Source organism: Colletes latitarsis, chromosome 11 (assembly GCF_051014445.1).
Source record: "Colletes latitarsis isolate SP2378_abdomen chromosome 11, iyColLati1, whole genome shotgun sequence".
Classification (NCBI taxonomy): Eukaryota; Metazoa; Arthropoda; class Insecta; order Hymenoptera; family Colletidae; genus Colletes; species Colletes latitarsis.
The window spans coordinates 20,797,739-20,822,779 of record NC_135144.1 but is presented as its reverse complement, the minus strand read 5'-3'; the positions used below and the strand labels follow the sequence as shown (position 1 = coordinate 20,822,779).

The following is a 25,041-nucleotide window of genomic DNA, read 5'->3' as shown; positions in this document are numbered from 1 at the left end:
TATATATTTGTATTTCTTCGAATGTACGTAAACTTATCGTCAACGTAAACAAACATTATAATAACGCAACCCACCAAACGACACTGGCCAACTACGTATCCCTAGGTACCTGTATACTTATTCATGTGTATGCAGCGGATTCCAATAAGTAGATGCCGAAGTAGGTATATTGCGTCACAGATAGCTTCTGCCAACAATATGGCGCCTGTAAATGTCGTCTGCTCACTATGACAGCTATATTTTTAATTAAAATATAAGAAATATCCTTTTTTTTAAATAGTGGCAAAGAGTCTTCTTTAATTTTGTAATTTTATTTTTTATTGTGTTAATTGTACGAAACATTAAGTAACCGAATATAAAATGTTATAAGGTGTATTAAAATATAATAACGTTGTCGTCTGCTTGACTGATAGCTGCGCAAGTTCAGATATTAGCTCGAAAGTGGTGAATGATACAACATTCGGATGTGTGACAGTTCATGCGTAATAAGAACAATTGTTGTGGGAATAATAATTATAATGAAGACCATTACTAATTTTTAAAGAACATAATATACGTATTATGCTGTTTATTTCATTATTAATTTAAAAATGGAAGCGGAAGTTAGAGTTAATGATCGTTTGTCAAGTATTTTCAATCGCAATGCAGTTTGTTATGGATTTTGACGTGAATGACGTGTCAATGCATTGTCAATGTGAGATTCAAAGTCAAATTGAATTTCGTAACAATATAAGACAAGTGTACGCAATATTAACGAATTCACATTTTTTATTTGACTGGCACAATGCTTGTTTTATCAAATTTAATTTACAGCACAATATTATAGAAAAATTTACAACAGTAGTTCCTGGGCATAATTAAGTATAAATACTTACATGTAAGGATGATGAATTTTGTGCCTAAGCAAATAAATCAAGGAGAGTTAAAAATTGAATAGTCAATCTAAATAGCACATTTACAATATGTATTATTTCCTTTTAGTCTAATTATTGCATACAAATTGTTCTATATGAAAGTGTTAAATTTATTAATATTTGAAGTGCAATTACTTATTAATATAATACTAAATGTATTTATTTAAACAAGAAATATGCTGATAATAAACTATTAACAAGATAAAATATTCTTTATGTTGACAAGATAAAATATCTTGTTTTATGATTCTAGTCCACATTGTACAATAGAATATATGTATTAGAATTATTGAAAGAATTGCACATTGTTTCTGGGAAGACTGTATTACAGATATTTATTGCAACCAAGAGTTTGTGCTGTTAATAATCATAAGCGATTAAAATGATCATTAATTATATTGTATATCATATTGAAAAAAAAGTGATTATAATTGTACAACAGACATCAAAATCACTTTGTAAATGTCTAACTGCTGATTTACTTTGTAGTAACATATATGAAATAGACCTACATTATTAATGTTTTCTATGTGGTATACTTTGCACAACTTACTTACTTATATTGTGTTCAAAGTATAAAATTACAAGTATTACTATGGAGCAATGCGAAGAGAATGATGTGTCTAACACAACAAATGCTGTTAAAGCAGACATTTCTCCTAAAACAAAGCAAAAGAAAAAATCTCTTTGTCGCATGCTAATGAATAAAAAAACCAAAGTTGGATGTTTGGAAACATCTTACAAAGATGGTAATTCAAACAAAAATTCTAAAATGGAAAATTCACAACATGGATCTCATACTAGTACAAAACTTTCATTGTGCTGTGCAATGACTGAACGCAGCAGGACACCACCGCAAAGTTTAACCGTCAGTAGATTATCCCCAACTACATTAAGTCGTACATCCGTCAAATCTGAAGTAGCTTCTGTTAATGGAAATTGTCAAACTGATGTATTAGTGGAAAAGGAAGAAATCTACACGTCAAGTGGTGCATGTAATGCTCAAGAAAATGTGGAAAAGAATAGTATTTTTGTAGAGAAAGAACAACAACAAAGTACTTTTGTTGAAGGTAAGACAATTACATACTGTATTGAAAAATATAAATTTTTTAATTATTTATCTGTGTCAATCAGAAACTATTTTTCACTAAATTAAATTAATGTATGACATAATCTAAAACATTGTAAAGTGATTTATTTTGTTCCTAAATTAAACATTAATTTGGGCAACTTAAATGTGAATTTCAATATATTTTGTAAAAGATTATCTTCAATTTTCTTTACTAAATGATCGTTGTTATTCATTAAAGTAGCAAAAAATTTCCAATGAGGATATAAACCTACTTGGAGTTCATTAAATTTAAGTACTACAGTTATTACAATGTTTCCATTTTTGCTAATTGTGCAATCTGACCGAATGAGGTAGTGACCTTGTGTATCCCCACTACGTCTTATTTGACATTAATGTAGAAAAGGAATTGCTTGCATTGTATTTATGAGTAGAGGTGTAGGCTTTAATGATAGTCAGTTGAAGACCAATCTTTGACATATGAACGTGTTTCAAGTACTACTTTAAATAACACTTTTTAAAAAATGTCTAATTCTGATAATAAAACAAAGAGAACTTTTTTTCTCAATAAATTAATCCGAGTATTCAAAAAAAAAAAAAGTGGCAAATTAACAGAGGAAACAACAAAAAATTTAAAGTTTGGAGAAGCTTCAGAAGAATGTACTGAGAATTTAAATGTTAAAGTTCATAGTGACAGTCATTGTAGAAAGAATATATCCCAACAAGAGGATATTAATGATGAATTTAATTTTGACAATATTAGAAATAGTAATCACGAAATTGCTAAAAACTCATATGAGAAAAAATGTTATGAAAAGACTAAAATTACATCTGATATAAACCAAAGTTCAAAGCACAAAAGTAGTAATTCTATTGATGACATACATGCAAATATCTCAGATTTTAAGACAGATAAAAAAGCAGCAAGTCCAATAAATATTAACATGAATAAGGAAAAAGGAGAGTTTAGTTGTAGTTCAGATCGGAATTTAGATATGAAAGTTGCATTTTTGACAAAGAATTTTAATATAGAAAATGTGTGTCAATCCAATGACAATAATTCTACAAAATACTTAAATTCTCTCTCGAATATACCAAATTTAATTCCATATTCTAATATTACAAGTTGTCCATATAAAACTCATAAATTTTTATTAAAAGAAATAAAAGTCATATCTCAAGAGAGTAGTGAAGATAGTGATTTTTCTGCAGACTTAACAGAAGATTTATTTGAGGAATCATCAGAAGATGAGAATGAACTTCTGATTGATTATGAAAAAAATGAAAAAAATGTCAAGGATGAATATTTTACAAAAGGAAAATATATCTCTTATTTCTTCTTGGAAATGGAACGGCAGTTTTACAATCCTCATGACGTTTATAGTATGGTTCAGTACCATGAATCTAACAATACTGAAAAACCAGGAAAAGAAGGTATAATAAATAAAGTATATCTGCTGCTTAAAGTTTCATTCTTGTGCTTCTTCAAATACTTTTCATTTTATTATTGTATAAATGTTACATTATTTCTTCTATTTGGCCACTTGTATAATATTGATAACTAAGATATAAAATCATTATATTAATGTTAAATCATTAGATAGCATTTCCTCTGTTACAAATGATTCGCACAATAAGTACTCTCAATTTATATATTATAAATAAAATTTATTTATATTTTCCCAAAAGTATTTAAAAATAATATTGATACATGTACCTACAGAGTAAATCATGTAAACTGCTGTCTTAATAATCGTTTCAACACTTAATTTAAGTTCTCTTTAATATAATAATGTTAATTGTTAATTCCCAAAAATATAATTAATTAATTATATTTATATTAATTTCTATCATTGAAATAACTTCAGATAATTTATCAAGACATATACTTTACATGAATCATAGATATTCCTGCTACATTTTGAATAATTGTGTCAGAATCAAGAACACAATAAGAAGTAATTGAACCAATTTGGTTTCATTACAGATACATATTCTACTATCATTTATTGTTCTAATTTGTAATATTAAGTTCATTTCATCAAGACATTATATTGAAGGACATATGTATCATTCAAGTTTCACATTAGTGTCAACAAATTATATATTTTTTAATATAATTGTATAATACTTTGATGTTTTAGGTGAAAATTCATCTTCTGGATCTACTTCACCAAGTGTTCCTGCATACTTAAGACAAAGACTAATTCATAGACGGTCTGTGGATAATTTAGTAGCAAATTCGCCAACTAATTCTATGCGACATTCAAGTCCAGAGTCTATAAAAAGTGCACCTGTTCAACTTAAACCTCGTTCTACATCTCATGATGCTTTGTCCAAAAAGAAAGAACGTCATCGATCTCAAACAACTGGAACATCTATGGACAGTTTAGCAAAACAGGCATTATTAGCTGCTCAAGTTCTTAATTTAATTCCTACACAAAAAGCACGAGAAAGGTATACAAATGTTAATAAAACTATAATTTTACAAAAAAATTAGTTATACGTATTAAAGAACGTTATACTTTTGCTGGTTTCTTACAGAAATTTTCTTCATGGAAGGATTGCTGCAAATTCATTGCTCGGACCAGTAGAACTTGAGAAAGTATTGCCAAATCGAGAATTGAAAATTTTTGTTGGTACATGGAACATGAATGGGCAAAGTCCACCAAAAGAATTAAATGATTTTATGTTACCTTCAGACATAGAAACTGTTCCAGACTTATTAGCAATTGGAACACAAGAATCATGTTCTGAACGAAACGAATGGGAAGCAGCATTACAAGAAACTCTTGGTCCTTCCCACGTACTATTGTTCAGTACTGGTTTAGGGACATTGCATCTTGCTCTGTTTTTAAGGAGAGATTTAATTTGGTTCTGTTCTATTGCTGAGGATGCTAATTTTTCAACTAGAACAGGAACTGCGTTTAGAACAAAAGGAGCAGTAGCCATAGCATTAATGTTATTTGGCACAAGTTTTCTCTTTGTTACTGCACATTTAACTGCGCATCAAGATAAAGTTAAAGAACGAGTAAATGATATTAAAAGAATAGTTAGAAATCTTGATCTTCCTAAAGATTTACCTACAAGACATAAAAGCAAAGGTATGGACAAAAATTGTATTATCATCACTATCATTATAAAATTATATATTATATAACAGATTTAATACTTTCAGATGTAACTCAAAACTTTGATTGTGTGTTCTGGTGTGGTGATTTAAATTTTCGTCTAGCTCAGCCAAGAGAAGAAGTTATCCAATGGGTTACAGATACATGTTTTCCTCAACAGTCACCAATAAATTTACATAAAGACCAATTACGAACAATTCTTAACGAAGGAGCCGTTTTACGTGGATTTGAAGAGGCATCAATTATGTTTCCTCCTACTTATAAATATGATCCAGGAACACAAAATTTTGATTCAAGTAGTAAACAGCGCACACCCGCATATACCGACAGGATTCTCTTTAAGGGAAAAGGACATTCAAGAGGATACATTCGAAGAGTTAGTCATGAAAGTACTAATTCACATAAAGATGGAATTATAGAATGTCTGGTATATGATTCTGTTCCAAGCATTTGTACTTCAGACCACAAACCTGTGTGGGGTGTTTTTAAAACAACCATAAGGCCTGGTATTGATACGTACGTATATATATCATATGCAACTTAAATATGATATTAAAATATATTATATAATTTTTAATAATTATTTATTATAGAATTCCTCTTGGTGGTGGTTTGTTTAACCGCGAGATATATTTGGAAGGTATAAAGAGACGAGCAGCTGCTATGGATGAATCCCATGGAACTTCGAAAGTATGTTCAATTCAATAAACGTAGATATAAATTTCGTCGGTGAAAAAAATGTCACATTGTCAAGTTTGTATAACACGAGTATTATATATTTATTTGTTCTAATTTTTTAATGCCAGAACGTGAGAACATAGCTATTGCAATTCTCACAACCAATATCACTTCTTTTTTGTATACTCTCTATACATATATAAAACATTTATAACTGTTCATAACTTTTTTACACAAATAACAAATACCGTTTTTCTAGTGCAGTTTATATAGCATGTTATTGTATAATATGCACTTTGTAATATCTAGTCAAGATAAAGATGTATGTAAACTGTTTATTCATGAAATTAGGAACTACAGTAGTAGGGTATAATAGTTACGTGTACTGTTGAAATGAAAAGACGCTGACTTCTTTTGACACTTAAACGTATACAAAAGTTTGAATTGTACTCTAGAGGGCATTGAATCTGGTGTGAGGTCATGGCGCATATATGTATAGCGTTAGGCTTCCGATTGGTGGAAGTACATTGAAAACATCACATTCTACCACTTGGGAGTCACCAATGTCATTCCAGCTATCGGAAAATTTTACACCCTGCGACAGATTCAATGTTTCCGTGTGTATATACCTACTGCTATTTCGTAACTATGCTTTATACATTTTATGTATGCATAAGTCATAATTCAGAAGAATGTTCAAAAATTTTAAGGATATAAGCATTGCGTTAATTATATTTACTTAAAGTATTCTTTATTCAAATTATTTCATTATAAATTTACACAATATTATAATGAAATAATTGATTAAATAATTCGTCATTTATATTATAAATACTTATTTTATCTGTAAATACACATATAATTTATGTAAAGAAAATATGCAAGTTTTACGTCAAACTGCGTAAATGTAATACTGATTTTAAGAAAAGATCTGTCTATAGTGTTATATCTTATGGGTTGTCTTAATTATGATTTTATAATTTATAAGATGTTTAATTTATTTTGCAACTTTATTTATTGGGACCACCCACAATGTTAAGCTAGAGAAAAGTTTTATATTATTTAAAAAATAAATTCTATTATTAACTTTAAGCAGAATAAATTTTATTTTTCGTGTCACTAAAACTGCATAAATACGTACAATTTTCTTGTAAGTACTTCAAGAAGTTGATAATAAGTACTATATAAAGACAGTATTGTAATATTAACACATGTTAAAATATGTGACACATAGCTTCATAAATATTATTATTTAGTGTAATATTAAAGTAGTAACTTATAAATTATTTGAATAAGTAGTTCAATGAATCTTAACATGTTCACAGTCTAAGCTTATAAACATAGACCAATTTTTAGATAGATCATGCAGGTGATATTTATTGGCTTGAATTATGTATGATTTGTAGATTTTCAAATCAAATTTATTCTAATTCACGTATAGATTATTGGTCATCTGAGATAAAATTGTACTTATTCACATACGGTTCAGCAGACTGTGAACATGTTAGATACTATACATTGATATGGACTGATTGTCTATAACAGATTGATATAGAAACTATTGATGACTGCAATTAATGGCATTGTTTAATGGCATTTATATACATACATATTAAAAGACATGAGAAATGATTGTATCCTAAGCCATTTAATTATTTTTGTATGAAACAAATTAAATTGCAATTTTTTTTAATTTTCTTATTGTACGAAATTTTGTTGAACATAGTACCTTATGCTATCTCAACTTTAAGTAAGAATAATTAAAATGCATTGAAACTTTTTAATCTGGGAATAATTACAAACAAAAGATGAAATATTTTTATTAAAATTTAAAACTTTTATTTGTAATTAAATGCAGATTAAAATGTTAAATTTTGAGAAAAATTGAATATAGCTTAAAAAATTAAAGCCGACTTATTATTTGCCTCACCATACACAGATGTAGGAATATGTAATATTATATACAGGGTGGTCTATTAGGGAAAATACACCTTAATATTTAAACTTTAAAGTAGACATAATAAAATAGATACCGTCACCACCATTTATTATTTACTATATTAAGAAATTACAATATTCTATTTCTAATAGATCACCTTGTATAAGTTTCTAAATCTATAAATGGGTTACTATTATAATGAAGTCTAAGATTTTGATGCTCAAAAGATCGTCACTATTTCCTATAAATTATACATAGTATAACAACAAATGTATTGTATAATTATTTTGTTGGAAAATTGAATATTTCTTTAAAATATTATATGGATATTTATATGTACTTATGTTTTCTTTAGATATATACATCTATTAAAACCTTTAGACATTAATACATGACAGTTCAGCTTACTCTATTGTGTAAAAATGTCACAATATACAATGCCTAAAGTTAACTTTATATATGTTCATAATAATAACTTGATATTAAATAGGAAATAAGTTTTAAGTATAAAGCAATATATAGATAATTATGAACACATTAAGTATTAATATGTATTAACAAAATAAAATTTTGTTAAACAATATTCTATTACTGAAGTAATGTTTAATACATTTTAATTTAAATAAGTTGCACATGTTTTTTTTTAAAGCTCATAGAATGAATAATTGCGATATTTGCCATATTCAGCATGTACTTTTCAAGCAATAGGTTAACATGGCAAAATGTATAAGAGATACATATATAGTATGTGTTGTATAACAGTTTACACTATGTTTCTGTTTTTCATCCTTCTCGCGTCGTCCACTGAATGAGAGAGACGTGCAATTTTCAATATTAGCTATTTTTCCCACTACTTTTTCCAAATCAAAAATATCCAACACGTCTAATATTAAATACTAAAATAATTATTCATATACTGAAATCTTATTTACAATTAAATAAAAAATATTTTTAATTTCGTTGAATTGTTAGTATAAAACGTTTTTAATTTCGTTGAATTGTTAGTATGAAAGATTAAGAAACCTATTACTCCAAAGGATAATGAACGAAAATAATTATGGTCTTTATTAGAAACGTAAACATACTTTCAAATTCTTTTTATAATTTTAATATCGTTTTGTTTAGTAGATCCATTTGTCGTAATTAACAGTTTGATTACTATAACATTAAAGTTTATATGTTTTTCTATTTTATTGAATATCAATTATAATTCATAAGTTTTAATTTACTAAGTAATGTGATGGAAGTGGTTTTATGTATGTGGGTACAATTGCCTTTATTTTTTTACTATTCATACAAGGTTATAACAATGTAACGTAGCGTAACAATAAAGAAATCAGAATTCCATATTCCATTGTGTATAAAATCGGTAATATGGAATCGATACAGAAATAACCATTTTTTCAATTAATTTTGTTAAATTTATTTTTCTATATTGTATAAGAAAAAGTATGTTCATCTTCCTGCGACTTTTATTCGTGTACAAAAGAAACTTTAATTTAGTTTATTCAGTCTCCCGTTTGATTAACGTTTGTTATGATGATCAACAAATTATAGGGACACACGTTTGAATGTATTGGAATTAACATTTACAAATCTATAATTAATTATGGTTGGTTATATGTATGTCAAATAATTTTGGTTAGAATGTTAAGAGGCGAAACTCTTATTTAATTATTATTGTATGTATGTTATAACATATAAGAAATGATAATTGTTTATTAGCGTGACATTACATTATTAAAGAAGGAAATATTGTTTTTTCTGCATGATAATAAACAGTAGACTGATTGTAAATGTGAATATTTTAAATGAACAAATTTGGTTGAAGTAATTAAATTAATTAATTATTTTTGTTGGTAATTAAAGCGTCAACATGTATTAACAGAACTCAAAGAGAGAGCATTGTTCTTAATTCATAACAATTAAGACATGTGAGACATGTGTATAAGCTACTACAATTGTATCACAATTCATACATAAAATATTATGATACATATTTAATTAATAATAATATATTCGTTGTATAATCTATTATAAATTTTAAATGTACTTTGTCCAGTGAGAAAGAAATTCTGTAAACAAATCACGTAATTTGCAACAGAATCTCATTGGTCCACCGTCTGTAACTTATTATTTGTGTTTTTTAATATATTTTTATTTATATTATCTTATTCGATATCTTTACAAATTTTGTCTTGTTGTCTCTTCCACTACAGAATTTTAATTTAATTATTATACATAAATAATATCTTGTATAATAGTTATCGAATGTGCATCTATTTGAAGCACATTGCCCAACCATTTTATTCTTGTGGCAAGTCGTGTGGTTTTATTTACCCGAAATCTTTGCTAGACGAAGCATATATGTGATTATGATTGGTAGAATAAAATTGGAACATGTATTTGACCAATCGAAAGGTGAAGCATGTTGGTACTTTTTTTTACATCTATTTAGAATCTATTTAGAATCTATATTTTATAATTGCTTATTTGTATAATTTGTATAATTATAATTATATATGAATATATGAAAGATTTCAAACTTTATTTTGTATACATTCCATATGTAAGTTTTTATATTTCCCGCGTCTATGCAACAAAACAATTTACCGACTATGCCATCTGAAGTGTTACAACAATTTCATGGTCTGTAAGAATTGTATGCAGGACAGTTCAGACAGTTAAGCAGGCAGCAGAGTAGTGCGGTTTGTCGCCATTTTGTTTATTTTCGCGTAAGAGATCAGAGAGACGGTCATCCAAGCAGATCGTTCTGTCTTCGTCCGCGAAAACGTCAGCTGAGTGCATCTGTGATCACGTTAGAAACCTGGAAGAACTGGCAGAAAAACTCGTCTGCACGGGGGCCTGTTGGCAAAGATTGGAACAAATATTAAGAGTAAGACGTAACGGAGTCGAGGTTCGCAAGAAGTACGTAGGTTTCCCGATTAGTAGCGCGCCGGTCCCGCGGTGCGGAATCCGTTTCTCGGATCGGGCGAGAAAGAGCGAGGGAGCACAAATTGAGAGGTGCAAGCAGGACAGTGCCACGAGAGTAAGAAAAGATACAACCGTTGCGACAAGAGAAAGAACAACGAAAGAATTACGAAAATATCGCACAAGGGTGGAATATATGCTGTGGGCGTCCCCCGAAAAAACGGGGGCACTTGGTAGTTGCTGAAATTGGGCGCATCGCAAGCAAATATCAATCGTCGTTATCGTGTGGTAAACCAACGTCGCTGTTAAGTCGTGGTGGTAGTGACGCGAACCTGGTTGCGATTGAAATCGAGCAGACGCAACAGAATTTGCTTCAGCAAAAGTCTTCCGTCCTCGACGAAAGTAGTCAGTACATCGAACAACAACATATTTCTGCTCGAAATTCGTTTGTGGATATATCAATTAAATTACCATCGGAAGTAACCTCGACGGCGGAAGCCGCCTCCGAGGTACCCGGCGCAATCAAGACGACCATCAATATCGGCATTGCGATGAACCACGTTAACGACCAGAAAAACCTTAAACAGCTCGATCTGGCACCCGTTCAGTTCAATGAAATCGAAGAAATGGACACGCAAGAAGGTACGTTTCACCTTCACTGTTTGATTTGATTTGGTTTTATTTTTATTTTTATATTAGTTTAATTTGTTTTTATTTCTACTTTGAAGGTTATAGAAATTATTTATATCTTTATGACAATATATGATTGTTTTGTAATAAATCTTTGTTTGCATAGAATAGTATTCTTCTCAAAACTCTAGTTTATTGTTTTGTTTTGTCTGTTTGATGTTTAATTAAATGTAATTTCCTATTGTGGTAATATATATTTTTACTCATTTTTATTATATGATTTTAATTGTACATATTGTGTGAGAATATTTGTAGAAAGTGTGTATAAAAATGCAATTATGTGCAATGATGTTTATTGCAACCTTTGTTGTAATAAATTATGCATATATTAGACATCTATGTACACAGAATAAAGCAAAAATCAATATATTACACTAATATGACTAAGAAAATTTAAACATTATTTTAAAAATTTAAACAAAACTTTTATTAAAATGTATTGATATCTGAGCTTTTATTGAATTTTGTGTGGAAATTTAAAAAGTTAATAACAATTTATATACATAGGGTTATGTATAGTTCTTCATTTGATGAAAATATTCATTTGTCTTTTAATCATGTCAAAATGATTACAATTTGACAACATTTATATAAATTACTATATGGATACTTTTATAAATTCTTTTTTTTCCAAGATTATTATTAAATATTCAACAAATTGTGCATTTTATACTCACTGTAGGTAATTACAAGCATTATAAGTATTTAACCTTAGATTAAAGTTAGAATATTTCTTTGATAGTAAACAAGAATTATACTACAGCAAATCTTAAGTATACTTACATTAATATTTTATTTGTTCAATGGAAAAATGTATATAAAATTTATATCATTTTATTTCCTCAAAACATTTACAAAACTTAAATGATTTTTGTATTAAAGAAATAATTTTTTTTACACATGTTATTAAGAAGAAACATATATTAACAAATATTTTAACTTTGTAGAAACACCAAATGATGGTGGAGGAGATGGCAATGATACTAGTCCTATGAATGGAGAATCGGAATTAGGTTGTATAGTCCAAGACCAAGAAATGCAAGAAGGTAAGACAAAAATGCCATTATGTCACTTTATTAAAATTATAACTCTATAAGGTTTATTTGTTCAGTGTAAACATTGTATAAAACATGTACATAAAAATATAAAATTCTAAATTTTGCTGCTGGCCAACATGTATATTGTCTCTTTAAATTTTATTTAACTCTACTATCTCAAAATTTTAAATAATAGATGGCATATTAACTGTTATGAATGTCAGGAATTATAATAATTATAAAAATTAAGAGCATTTCATTATTTAATTAAACCAATTTAAATCCATGTCAATATATTGGAATTCAAACTAGAGACACATTTTCATTGTGCTACTTTTTATTTGTATTTTTCATATTACATGTAGGTATATGACTAATACATTAGAAGTACAATACTTAAAACATTTATTGTAATAACATATTTTTAAAGTTTTATACTACATGCCTTATGGGTTTAGTATATTATTATGTATAGTGTATGCTAATTAGTAATTAAAATAGTTTTTAAAGAGAAGATTTTATATATAATATTATTATATTGTTTGTTTGCTGCAATAGTTATATTATTTGAAATGTTAGATTTTTCATTGTTGGTATAAAAAGAGATGTTCTTGTTGAATTTATGGTATGGAATGATGATACTATAATATTATTGTCTCAATTCAATATCTTATTATACAAACTTGTTTTTGTAAGCTAATGATTTTCAAGTCATGTTATTGCAGTTTATGAATAATATGTTAATGGTACTTTCATTTATAAATAGACGAAGCAAGATCGGATGCAACATTTCGCTACACAGTAGAAAATGTTTCTAAAATGAAAGATTCACAATTGTCGCCGCCATGTTACGTTCGTAATTTGCCATGGAAAATAATGATAATGCCAAGGTCAAGTCAAGCACAAGAAAGACCACTTCAAAGATCGCTTGGTTTTTTTCTTCAATGTAATGGGGAAAGTGAATCAGCATCGTGGAGTTGTTATGCTGTTGCAGATCTTCGATTACTTTCTTGTAAGGAAGGACAGGAACCATTTAACAGAAGTTAGTATACTGTAATATATCAATAGTTTACTTAAATTAAACAGTGTCACATTTTTCATTTAAACTTTAATTTAATTTCTTTCATGTTATAACACTTTGATAATATGATTATGTATCTTTATATGTACTGAAGTATATACATTCTTATTTTAGAGATTCAACACCTATTCTATAGTAAAGAGAATGATTGGGGATTTAGTCATTTTATGACATTGCAGGATGTCCTGGATCCTGATAAAGGTTTTATTAAAGATGATTCTATTACACTTGAGGTAGGTGATCTGTAATATTGTATAGAAAAAAATGTGTTTTATTTTTATTTCATGAAAATATTTAAAATTTTTGCATTAATTAAATATTCTACATTAACTGTTGATTTGTACATTGAACTCGATTCATTCAATATGTAATGTAATTTTAGCTGATTTCCCCGTTTTTGTATAGTTTATTAAGAAAATCGTCCGAAATTGAAACATTAATTTTTCACTTATAAATATTTTTAGTAAATATTTATATACTTATGAGTATTTTTTGAAATAGGTTCATGTGATGGCTGACGCTCCACATGGTGTCAGTTGGGATAGTAAAAAACATACGGGATTTGTAGGTTTAAAAAATCAAGGTGCTACATGTTACATGAATTCTTTGCTTCAAACTTTGTATTTTACCAATCAGGTAAGTTGAATATATTTGGAGTTCAAAAATGAGTTGTATTGATAAATTAAGGAATTAAAGAGTTTGTTTGATTCAGTTAGAAAATTACATATATTGTTCTATTTATTAAAAACAAAACATAATACAGATATGATACGAATGATAATTTGGTAGAAACCATATAGATTATAAAATGTAAAAAAATCGTAAAATTGATAATGAATTTACACTATGTGGTATCTGGATTCTTTGTTTGTGATTACAATACAATTTTTTAAATATCTTTATTTTTGTTTTTAGTTACGCAAAGCAGTCTACAAAATGCCAACAGAAAGCGATGATTCTAGTAAGAGCGTTGCTTTGGCTTTACAAAGGGTCTTTCATGAATTACAATTTTCTGATAAGCCAGTAGGTACAAAAAAACTAACCAAAAGTTTTGGTTGGGAAACATTGGATTCTTTCATGCAGCATGATGTACAAGAATTTTTACGAGTGGTATGGAAGTAATATAATATATTGTTAATAATATTTTGATTGAATTTATATTTTTTACTAATAACTGCTTTAGCTTTTAGATAAGTTGGAAAGTAAAATGAAAGGAACATGTGTAGAGGGTACAGTACCGAAATTATTTGAGGGCAAAATGGTGTCATTTATTAAATGTAAAAATATTGATTACAAATCAACCAGAGTTGAAACTTTCTATGATATACAGTTAAATATAAAGGGCAAGAAAAATAGTAAGTATTCGTAATCACCAGCGAGTTCATGTAAACATTTCATAACTCCGTACCACATAAAAATTATCATTTTTTTAGTTTATGAATCTTTTAATGACTATGTAAGCACTGAAAGTTTGGATGGTGATAATAAGTATGATGCGGGAGAACATGGATTACAGGAAGCAGAAAAAGGTGTTATCTTTTCATCATTTCCACCAGTTTTACATTTGCATTTAATGCGATTTCAATATGATCCAGTTACAGATTGTTCTGTCAAATTTAATGACAGGTAAGCAACATAACATCGAAGTAGTATTTAATTATTGTACTGAATTTATTTATTTATATTTCGTCTTTAAAAAAATGTATCTTATGTTCAATAAAGGTTTGAATTCTATGATAAAATAAGTCTTGGCAAATATTTACAAAATAAAGAAGCAACAAGTGCAGATTATACATTGCATGCAGTCTTAGTTCACAGTGGAGATAATCATGGTGGACATTATGTTGTATTTATCAATCCAGCGGGTGATGGAAAAGTATGTGCAACTTGCATTAATATTTTATATATATATCTATTATTTAAATGTTTTGATTTTGAAGATTTATATATAGTTTTAAATATTAAATTTTGTAAAATATAAATGGTTGATGCATATATATGTCATTGATCGCATACTTAATTTCAAAACAGTGGTGTAAATTCGACGATGATGTCGTCTCGAAGTGTACAAAGCAGGAAGCCATTGAACATAATTACGGTGGTCAAGATGAGGACATATCTATGGCTGTGAAACACTGTACGAACGCCTATATGTTGGTGTACATAAGGAATTCTGAGTTGGAAAACGTCTTGCAAGAAGTAAAGGAAGAGGATATACCTCAAGAGGTCAGAAACGTCCTTCAAAGAGAACTTTCCCAGGAGTTGAGCGACCTTGAACGTGACAAAGACACGACTGACTCGATTAAAGACTCACACACAGAGACTACGACTCTTCGTCCGTGCACGCAAAATTCTCGAAATCCAAATCTCTATATTCATGATTTTTAAGTAATAATTATCGTGCAAAGAGCTGGAAAGAGTTGTAAATCGTTTGCATTGTTCTTCGATAAAACTCTTCCCATTTCTTAAATACGTTTTAAGCTAATTAACTCATAGCATATGAGGTCATCAAATTCATAACATATTATATCAAGTTAAATGCAAGGATGAAATGAGTTTAACAAGGTAGGAACGTATTTGAATAGATTCAATATTTTGGACATGTGAATTAATCAGAAAATAAGATCTACAAATTAAATTTAATAAATTAATATTTTTTTTAGCATCTATATATACATACACATATATTTCCAAATATTTGTTATAAAATTTCTCTTAATATTTTTTATGAACAGAAATTTATAGTGTTATCAGCTACAGGCTGTTATATCACCAAATGTTGATACTAAATACATTATGTCCATTTTCAGGTACGACATGTTGTATGTAATACTTCACATTTGATCATTTTTAAAGTGTTACGCGCGCATTACTTTGCTGAAATTCAATACACGCAATGAAAGATAGATGTATCATTTATATCATATTAATATAAAATATTTAATGTAAAATTTTGCATCACCGTTATTTAAAATATATATTATCAGTGAAATTTTTAATAATTCGTGTTATATAGAGATTTGTTTATTCCAGTAAAGATATTTTCGATTTTTTGACAGAGGATTTTTTGTATGGACGATTGAGTCGTGTAAGAATGAAATTTTTGTTGATTTTTTTAACTTATTTTTTTGTTACTCAAAAATTTTATATTGGTATCTATATATTTATATTGATCATATATTTATATATCTCAATATATATTTATATATTTATATTGATCATATATTTGTATATCTCAATATAAATATAATGTGTGTGTATATATATATATATATATATATATATATATATATACATATATATACATATATTAATTGACTGAAAGTTATACAGCTATAACTAATGTACGCGTTGCACTTCAGGTACTACAAAAAAAAAAACTACAATCGGGTTGACATAGGATCTGATTATTAGGCTACTATCATAATGAGCCTTAGAATCGTTTTGAAATGTTTATTGTAATAAATATTGTACAATATTATATCTAAAACGAATAATTGTATTGTAGTATTTTAAAGCTTTGGGTGAAGAATGCACAGACATATCGCAAATAGGTTGGAAATGTGTGAATAACTATATGAAGAATAAGGGCAGGAAAGACTTATTAGTTAACATAGTGAGATAATTATTAAAAATCTGATTTGAAGCAGTGAGTCTTAACTCATGAATAAATAACGTTGAGGGAAAAAAGAAAAAAAATGAACAATAAGTAGGATTTATTAATAATGTCGGCTTCTTCCTTAATACGTCTTCTACAGTGTGTTTGTTATTTAATGAAGATCGTTCAGTAAGTGAGGTGAAATGTGATTTATATTATCAAATCCCTAATTTTCGTGAATTAATACTTTGACTTAACGTGGGTAACAAAGCTAGGATGTTAAACCTGATAAAAAGGTCTGAATCAATCAATCAAGTCGTTAATCATTAAATTTTGTCAATGTTAATAGTCAGTATGACCATCAACAGATGCTACCTATTTATTTGTTACATATTAATAAATAGAAAAAACTCAATGCATCATCGACAGAGTGAATATTTCATAATAGCTATAAAGTACCTATAAATACTATACTAATATTTTAGACATAAAAGAAATGAAAAAGTATGGAATAAACTGTTGAGTACTAGAAACTTTCAAAGAATAGAATTTACATTAGTTAATTCGTAACCACTTTTAATTTTGATTTATTGAACATTTGCAGCTGTATTTTTGTTTAAAACATATCTATATAACAACAGTTCAAAGTGTAAGGCATCTCCACACTACTATGGTTATATATTACATTTTTATTATTATTTAGCATAAATGATGGTCATGTACTTAAAAAAGTACTTGTTACATGCAGGTATGATACTTTTGAATTTAGAAATAATATTGATTGCTAGAATGTTGTAATTCCTATTTGATGAATATTCAAGAAAAAAGTTTTGTGGTATATTTTAATTAAAACTTAGAATTGATTTATCATTTAAATTCAAATGTAATTTATGATATCCAATTATAATGTAAAGGTTTTATGGAATTTGTAATTATTGTTTAACAAAAATCGTTTATCAAAATATCATCCCTGTGTATAAAAGTAATTTTGTTTGCTAATGGAGTATATAAATTTCCGCAAAATTTATCTACAATAAATCTAAAGTACGGTGCATGAAATCATCATTCACGGCTGAATAATTTTCATTGTGTAATTGTTTGACTTAGTAGTCTGTATTGCGGCAGATGAACAAAATTAAAATTACGTAAATGAGAAACAAAAGTCATTCTTTTGATGTTTCGAATACTATCTGTTCTCGAATATCAAAAGCATGATACCAGCACACTGCTTTTCTAAAAGTTTAAATTTTAGAAGACAGATGAGGAAAAAAATTACGAATGAGATGAATTTAGTATACATATGGATAATTTTAATTTTGTTGGTCTAGCTGGTGGAGAGGCTGCAAGAGGAGAAGAGGCTGGAACAAATAAGAAGAAAGGAAAGAACAGAAGCATACTTGTATATAACCGTCAACGTCCTTCTTGAGGATAACTTTGACGGTCACCAAGGAAATGACTTGTATGATCCAGAGCATGCTTTGTATCGTGTATTTCGCGTACGTAAGCAGTGTACCTTGCACGAGTTTCTCGAATTGCTGGGTGATAGCTTGGTAAGTGTAACTGTTGACAAATTTCTCATGCTATTACACATGTTACTATATTGAAATGTTATGTTAATACCGATACATCCATATATTTCAAATTATATAATGTTGAAATATTGGTGTGGCTTTATAATATGTGCTACTAGTTTGGTTATATACTATAATGTGATCATCTACAAGCACGGTAGGTGATTGAAAACACAATATTTATGAATGAATCAAGTGTTCTATTTCAAATAATAAAATTGTTTCATTTAAATGTCTAATGTAGTGGAATTTTTTCTACAGAAATATCCAGTAGAGAAAATTCGTTTATGGCCATTGAACGTACGTTCGAACCAGACCTGTAGACCGATGCCACTTGAATTAGAAATTGATCTGCAGAGATCCATTTATCAATGCTCAGAGAATCCAAATGTTTGGAATGTGTTTGTTGAACTTGTTCCTCCAGATTCAGATTTAAGAGCATTACCACCTTTCGATAAGGATACCGATGTTTTATTATTTTTTAAATTGTATGATCCTAATATCAAGAAAATTCATTATTGTGGTCACCTTTATATGCCTGTCACAGCTAAAGTCCGTAAGTTCCATTTAAAATAACTAGGAAGATGAAAGAAATTAGGTCAATTTATCTTAATTGAATTCTTTATTGTGTAGCATTGTGTAAAATGTTATTGATACTTGCATACTTTATAATTGATGTTTTCTGTAATACTACTTATAGATCCTCTGGAAGTATTTCTTGGTATAGAACGTGGTTATTAATTGTTAATATAAACTTTTCATTTTACAACAGTGAAAAATAATTGTTATGACGGTTTTGTGCAGAGGAACTTGTACCAATTTTAAATGAAAGAGCTGGATTCCCGCCGGATACAGAATTAGTACTTTATGAGGAAATCAAACCGAACTTGGTAGAAAAGATAGATAACTTATCAGAGCCATTAGAAAAAGTCCTGGAAGAATTGATGGATGGAGATATCATCGTTTTTCAGAAAGAAGGAGATAATCAAGTCTATGAACTTCCAACATGTAAAGAATATTTCAAGTAAGTTATAGAAATATTTACAAACATTTATTTTATTATAAAGAATAATATGAAAAGTTTTCTCGTATTTCAGGGACTTATTTCATAGAGTAGAGGTAACATTTTTTGATAAAACAATTCCTAATGATCCAGGCTTTACAATGGATCTTTCATTGAGAATGACATACGATCAAATAGCAAAAGCTGTGGCACAAAGGGTTGGCACAGATCCATATCTTCTGCAGTTCTTTAAGAGTCAAAAGTAAGAACTTGTAATCTGCATACGTATCAATATATAATATGCATAATGTTTATTTTATTATGGTTATAAATATTATTTTATTTGTAGTTACAAAGATTCACCTGGACATCCATTAAAATGTACATTCGAAGGTTCGCTTAAAGATTTGGTTTCTTTTGGTAAACCAAAAGCGAAGAAATTGTACTATCAGCAGCTCAGTATTAGAGTAAATGAGCTTGAAAACAAAAAGCAATTTAAATGTATATGGGTTGGTCCATCTCTTAAAGAAGAGAAGGAAATCATTCTTTATCCTAATAAAAATGGAACTGTGGCTACTTTGCTTGAAGAAGCTAAGAAACAAGTGGAATTGTCAGAAAATGGATCTGGAAAGTTGAGGATACTAGAGATCAATTGTAGTAAACTTTCGCCTGGTCCAAAAGACGAAGTACCCCTAGATAACTTAAATACATCAGGCACAAAATTATACAGGATAGAAGAAGTTCCAAACGATGAATTAAATTTAGCAGAAGATGAAATGTTGATTCCCGTTGCACACTTTCACAAGGATGTTTTCTCAACATTTGGTATTCCCTTTTTCTTTAAAATTAAGCATGTAAGTATAATTGAACATATGATGAAATTGAAAAAAAATAAATAAATACTTCAGTTTCGTAGTTATAAATATTTTTATCAATTATGTGTTTACAGGGTGAACCTTTTCCAAAAATGAAGGAAAGATTATTGAAGAAATTAGGAGTACAAGAAAAAGAATTCGAAAAGGTAGGCATCTTAATCTAATTTTATTTGATATTTTATGAGAATTCATAAAAAAACTTTGAAGTTTAAGTTCGCGGTGGTGACAATGGGTAAACCTCACTTTATTATGGATTCGCCAGGATACATTGTTGATCTTGCTGACTTCCAGACTCATCCAAACCAGAGTAAGTGTATTTAAAAACAACATTTCGTTAGTAAAAGACAGTAGAAGATGTAGTACATATTCTTATTAGTATAAATTTTAAATTGTCGCTGATGAAGAATAAATTTTGTAGTTTATCCACTTTTAAAAGCAGGCACATCGCCACAGAGGCCTTGGCTTGGTTTGGAACACGTCAACAAAGCGCCAAAGCGTTCTCGCATCAACTACCTCGAAAAGGCCATTAAAATTTACAATTAAATTTTCATCATATGAAGAGGAATAAAATTAGGCAGCCACTCATATAATTTATACAACTTTATAGTAAGAAAGCGACGTCTGACACAAAATGGAAAAATGCGTTTATGTTTTCGGTTCTTCAGCCAGGTTGTGCGCGGTTTTAATATTATGACATGTTAACGAAAGGTAAATCTATGCTTTGTATACGATGGATTAAGAGAGTGTAATGAACATGTAATGATACTTTGTGCATCATGGAACTTCTCCCTTTCGAATCGACAGGGATTTTACGTAGTGGCTGGATCGATGGTACTACGTACGTCGATTTCACTGTGCATCAACAACGGATTAGAAACTTCTATCTGTGAAATCAATTTTTGTATTTATAACTATTTTGCCGCATTATGGCAATCGTTTAAAAAGTATTTTCGAAGACAGTGTTTTGAATGCATTCAATTCTATCAAGAACAAGAATTTCTTTAAATACGTATTTCATTACGAATGTAATTATGGATTGCAACTGCAGAATGAAGATAGCTCAAGTGAGGAAACAAAGAGGTATTTATAAATGTAGCATAATATTCATTTTATAGAAAGGCTCATTTTTTTCGAAATTTTGGTTATTTGATCCTGCCACGTAAAATCTTTGTGTTGATTTAATAAGATCCAAAGTGATGCCTATATATTGTTCTACATGATGTAATACTTAACGCTCACTATCAGAGAAGAATTGTCTACATATACCTGTTTTATATTATATTCAGGATGTTTGAAACGCAGACTTACAGTTAACCTGTAATCTTACATGCTGCACACTGAGGTATTTTTTACGAAAAAATAAATGTTAACATTTTGTTCATAACCTCATTTCTTATAATATGCATTTTTGTTTGTACATTAAAATATCGTTGTCGATCCTTAATTTAAAAACAATCTAAGCAAAGAATTGTTGTCCATTGTTATATCAAAACTTACTATAAAACACCAATTAGGGTGATTTATTAGTAAAATTTCTGAATTGCCTTCCAAACACCCTGGAATTTTTTGCGTTTGAATATATTCTTTTCTGTGTGTGTTTTATACGCCTATTCCTATATATTTTACCGAGACTATAAAATTTTGCAAATATGTAACAGTAGACTAACATATTAATGAGGCAGAATTTTAATTTAAAAAGAAAAGAACGCGTCGAGCATAGTAAATGTTTAACTCATCGCGCATTGAATGTAAGTAACTATATTAAAAATACAGAGAGGTAAACTATTATTTAAAAAGGAAAATCATTTCACAATTTCATGTTTATCGTTATTTTAAGTTTGTCTTTTTATTGATTAATATTTTACAGTTCTTTTTTTTTATTCTTTTTTTTTTTTTTTTTTTTTTTTTGTAATTCATTACATGTTTCAAATCTATTTCCTAATATTTTTCGCATGAAGACTTGCCACAATATTATACGAGATCTCCTATTATTTATGAATCGTACTTTATTCAGTGTTTCTCCTGCCTTAACTGTGATTAAAGTCTTTCTTCAAGACGTGTTTAAACTTCGTTGCTCTGAAATACCTAAGAGTGTTATTAAATATTTAAAGAAGATGAAGCAATTTATTCAATTTATTTAATAAATAAAGTTTGTTTGTTTTTCTGAGAGACTAGTTTGTTACAATTATTAAATGGAGCGAAGGTTCTAAAGTTTAAAGGAAAACTTAAAGTATATCAAGTTAACAAATTTAATTCAATTAAATTAGCTGTTAGTTTGTTAGGGTAATAAATTGCTGCAACTCGATTGAAATTATAATTTATATCAATATTAAGTATATAATTTAAAGAAGCATGTCAAATCTAGTTATTATAATGAGAAACAATTATCGTGTTTCATGATGTTACATTTCTTGAGCGCATTCCAAGATTGGCGAATATTACTATAAACGAACAATACATACGAAACCTATGCGACGTGCAGTAATATATATGAAAGCTGGACATACTAGTTGTGAAGATGTGTTACAATAGTTTGTAAAAATCCAAATGTGATTGTACAGGTAGTTTGGCTACTTACAATCATGATTTAAATGATATGCGTATTTCAAACATTATGTCATTGTACACCCAACTTATCACTAGTTACTTCTGTTTTCAAAATTAATTTTAATATATTCTACAGTATCATGGATAATATTTTCTTTGTGAAGATATTTATGTAAAAAATAGAATTAATGGAAATTTACAGAGTTTAAGACACTCAAAGTACTAAGGTATTTTTTAAATATTGAAATTAAAAATTTTTTTAACGATATTGAAATAATTGCGGATGTTCCTGACTACATTTTTATTAAAATGTAGAAACAAAACACCATAGACAGAAAATGTTTTCGTTAATTTACATATGAAAATGACAGCCTTTAATTGAAGGAAATCAAACTATCATACATGTTAACTTGGGAACTCTGAAAATATGGATTACATTTTGTAGTTCATATATACATATACATATATAAATTGTATACATATATTTCGTTACTACGTTCCTTGATGAATACCAATAATGATTATTATGATCTTGAAGTTGAAGCTATTATGGATACTTATGACGATATTAATAGTAACTGTGTATTTTTTGCACGAAAACATAAAAAGTTTATTGGAAGAGTCGTTTAAGTTATTGTACTATACTGCAAAATGAAAGTATCAGACTCATATGTAATAAATGATCCGAAAAGGGACGCACTTCTGATACATAATGCTTGTAATTAGTTCTAGCGCGTTTCTGTGTTTTGTACAGCTAACTTTGTAGCAGCTGCTCAATTGCGATTGTAAATTTGAACTATAAGTTTTTAGTAGTTTTTTTCTAAGCAAATAAAAGCAAACTGCAATGCAGATATGCATCAAAGAAATAATTGATAATAAAAAGAAAAGAACTAATATTTTATGATTTTGACTGATGTTTTGCTTGGCGCGAACAATTTTATTTTATGTATTTGAATTTTCATTAATATGTATATTTTAATATTGCGTTCTTAAAAAATCAAATAGATACTAGAATAATTAATAGAATAAATTTTTAAAGGTGAAATATGAAGGTATCAAGTTATGGCAGTGATATTTTATAAACTTCATTAATCGATCATATTAAAATATTACAAAAACTTAATATTTTATACCTGCAACATTTGAATAAGAATCTTATGCAAGACCTTATTCCTAAGTAAAAGTTTTGTATATAAATATTAAACGTAATTAAATCGGTTTTCTTCTTAAATAATACTAAAATTGTAAATATGTTGATAACATAACATTTAATATTTCCTTATAAAGTGATCGTCGAAATTATTTGTTATTTATTTTGTTCAAATTCGTTGTTATCGAGCAGTCTAATCGTATTTTGTTTATCAAAAACTTTTTTTATGTGCAATGTTTAATAATACTTTGTCATTCATAAAACGCTCGTTAAATATAATGAAATATGAAAATCGTGATTACTTTAAAATGTGTAGATATTTTTTACAAATTCGTTTTTCATCAATTGTGTAATATAACTTGATTTTGAAAAACTTAATACCAACCATTTATAATGTTTAATTACGTAGCAGTATATTAAACATCATTTATTATATGATGTATGATATATTATTATATAGTGCTCTGAAAGTTTTAGATCACCTGCAGTAAAATGAAACTACAATAATATCACAGACATCAACTACTATGTTTTTACATTTAAACAATATTCACAATAACTTCTGTTGGAAAACATTTTCATAGAGATGGTAATTATTTGAAAAAGAATCAATATTTTGTAAGATACACTTGTAGTCGCGATGACTGCGAATTTCTTGCTATGCTATCATGTAATTTTTTAAATAAATTCACTAAAAATTGCCTCGATTGAAGTTTGAGTTGAAAAATTTCAATTAGCTTGTCTGCGTATTTTTTCTGTTTCTTTCTTTCCTCGCTTCAATTCAAATTTTCTCTATCGTGGTCTTGTAGTCGCTTATAAATTAACTA

The 25,041-nt window shown here is 28.2% G+C and overlaps 2 protein-coding genes across 11 annotated transcripts; both read left to right on the top strand.

Moving 5' to 3' along the window:
* The first annotated feature begins 173 nt into the window (after nt 1–173).
* On the top strand, nt 174–8,621 carry Inpp5e (Inositol-3-phosphate synthase). Of its 4 annotated transcripts, XM_076777341.1 has the most exons (7): nt 174–740; nt 814–1,984; nt 3,196–3,417; nt 4,128–4,440; nt 4,528–5,087; nt 5,162–5,630; nt 5,708–8,617. In XM_076777341.1, exons 2-7 carry the CDS (start codon nt 1,510–1,512, stop codon nt 5,820–5,822), a joined length of 2,154 nt encoding a protein of 717 aa, XP_076633456.1. In that variant the 5' UTR covers nt 174–740; nt 814–1,509; the 3' UTR covers nt 5,823–8,617. The 4 variants fall into 4 exon arrangements, with proteins under 4 accessions (XP_076633456.1, XP_076633455.1, XP_076633457.1 ...); XM_076777340.1 differs by having other exon boundaries at nt 174–1,984; XM_076777342.1 differs by lacking the exon at nt 3,196–3,417 and having other exon boundaries at nt 176–1,984; nt 5,708–8,615.
* Nucleotides 8,622–10,788: 2,167 nt separating this feature from the next.
* On the top strand, nt 10,789–24,916 carry Usp7 (Ubiquitin-specific protease 7). 7 transcript variants are annotated; one of them, XR_013080688.1, is made up of 19 exons: nt 11,064–11,304; nt 12,300–12,398; nt 13,156–13,431; nt 13,585–13,703; nt 13,972–14,106; nt 14,386–14,580; nt 14,654–14,825; nt 14,904–15,096; nt 15,193–15,346; nt 15,502–15,696; nt 18,397–18,618; nt 18,901–19,195; nt 19,444–19,663; nt 19,737–19,904; nt 19,992–20,496; nt 20,592–20,663; nt 20,725–20,824; nt 20,936–21,225; nt 21,322–24,916. XR_013080688.1 is itself a non-coding variant. In XM_076777796.1 (18 exons), exons 1-18 carry the CDS (start codon nt 11,214–11,216, stop codon nt 21,058–21,060), a joined length of 3,336 nt encoding a protein of 1,111 aa, XP_076633911.1. In that variant the 5' UTR covers nt 10,789–11,213; the 3' UTR covers nt 21,061–24,916. The 7 variants fall into 7 exon arrangements, 6 of the variants coding, with proteins under 6 accessions (XP_076633911.1, XP_076633910.1, XP_076633909.1 ...); XM_076777796.1 differs by having other exon boundaries at nt 10,789–11,304; nt 20,936–24,916; XM_076777795.1 differs by having other exon boundaries at nt 20,731–20,824; nt 20,957–24,916.
* Nucleotides 24,917–25,041: the final 125 nt, after the last annotated feature.

Excerpts from the sequence above, each read along its gene's own strand:
- Inpp5e (XM_076777339.1), top strand. The coding sequence starts at position 2,508 with ATGTCTAATTCTGATAATAAAACAAAGAGAACTTTTTTTCTCAATAAA. Across the intron at positions 3,418-4,127 it reads TGAAAAACCAGGAAAAGAAG|GTGAAAATTCATCTTCTGGA; the intron begins GTATAATAAATA and ends TTGATGTTTTAG. Across the intron at positions 5,631-5,707 it reads ATAAGGCCTGGTATTGATAC|AATTCCTCTTGGTGGTGGTT; the intron begins GTACGTATATAT and ends TATTTATTATAG.
- Usp7 (XM_076777796.1), top strand. The coding sequence starts at position 11,214 with ATGAACCACGTTAACGACCAGAAAAACCTTAAACAGCTCGATCTGGCA. Across the intron at positions 13,432-13,584 it reads ACAGGAACCATTTAACAGAA|AGATTCAACACCTATTCTAT; the intron begins GTTAGTATACTG and ends TTCTTATTTTAG. Across the intron at positions 13,704-13,971 it reads ATGATTCTATTACACTTGAG|GTTCATGTGATGGCTGACGC; the intron begins GTAGGTGATCTG and ends TTTTTGAAATAG.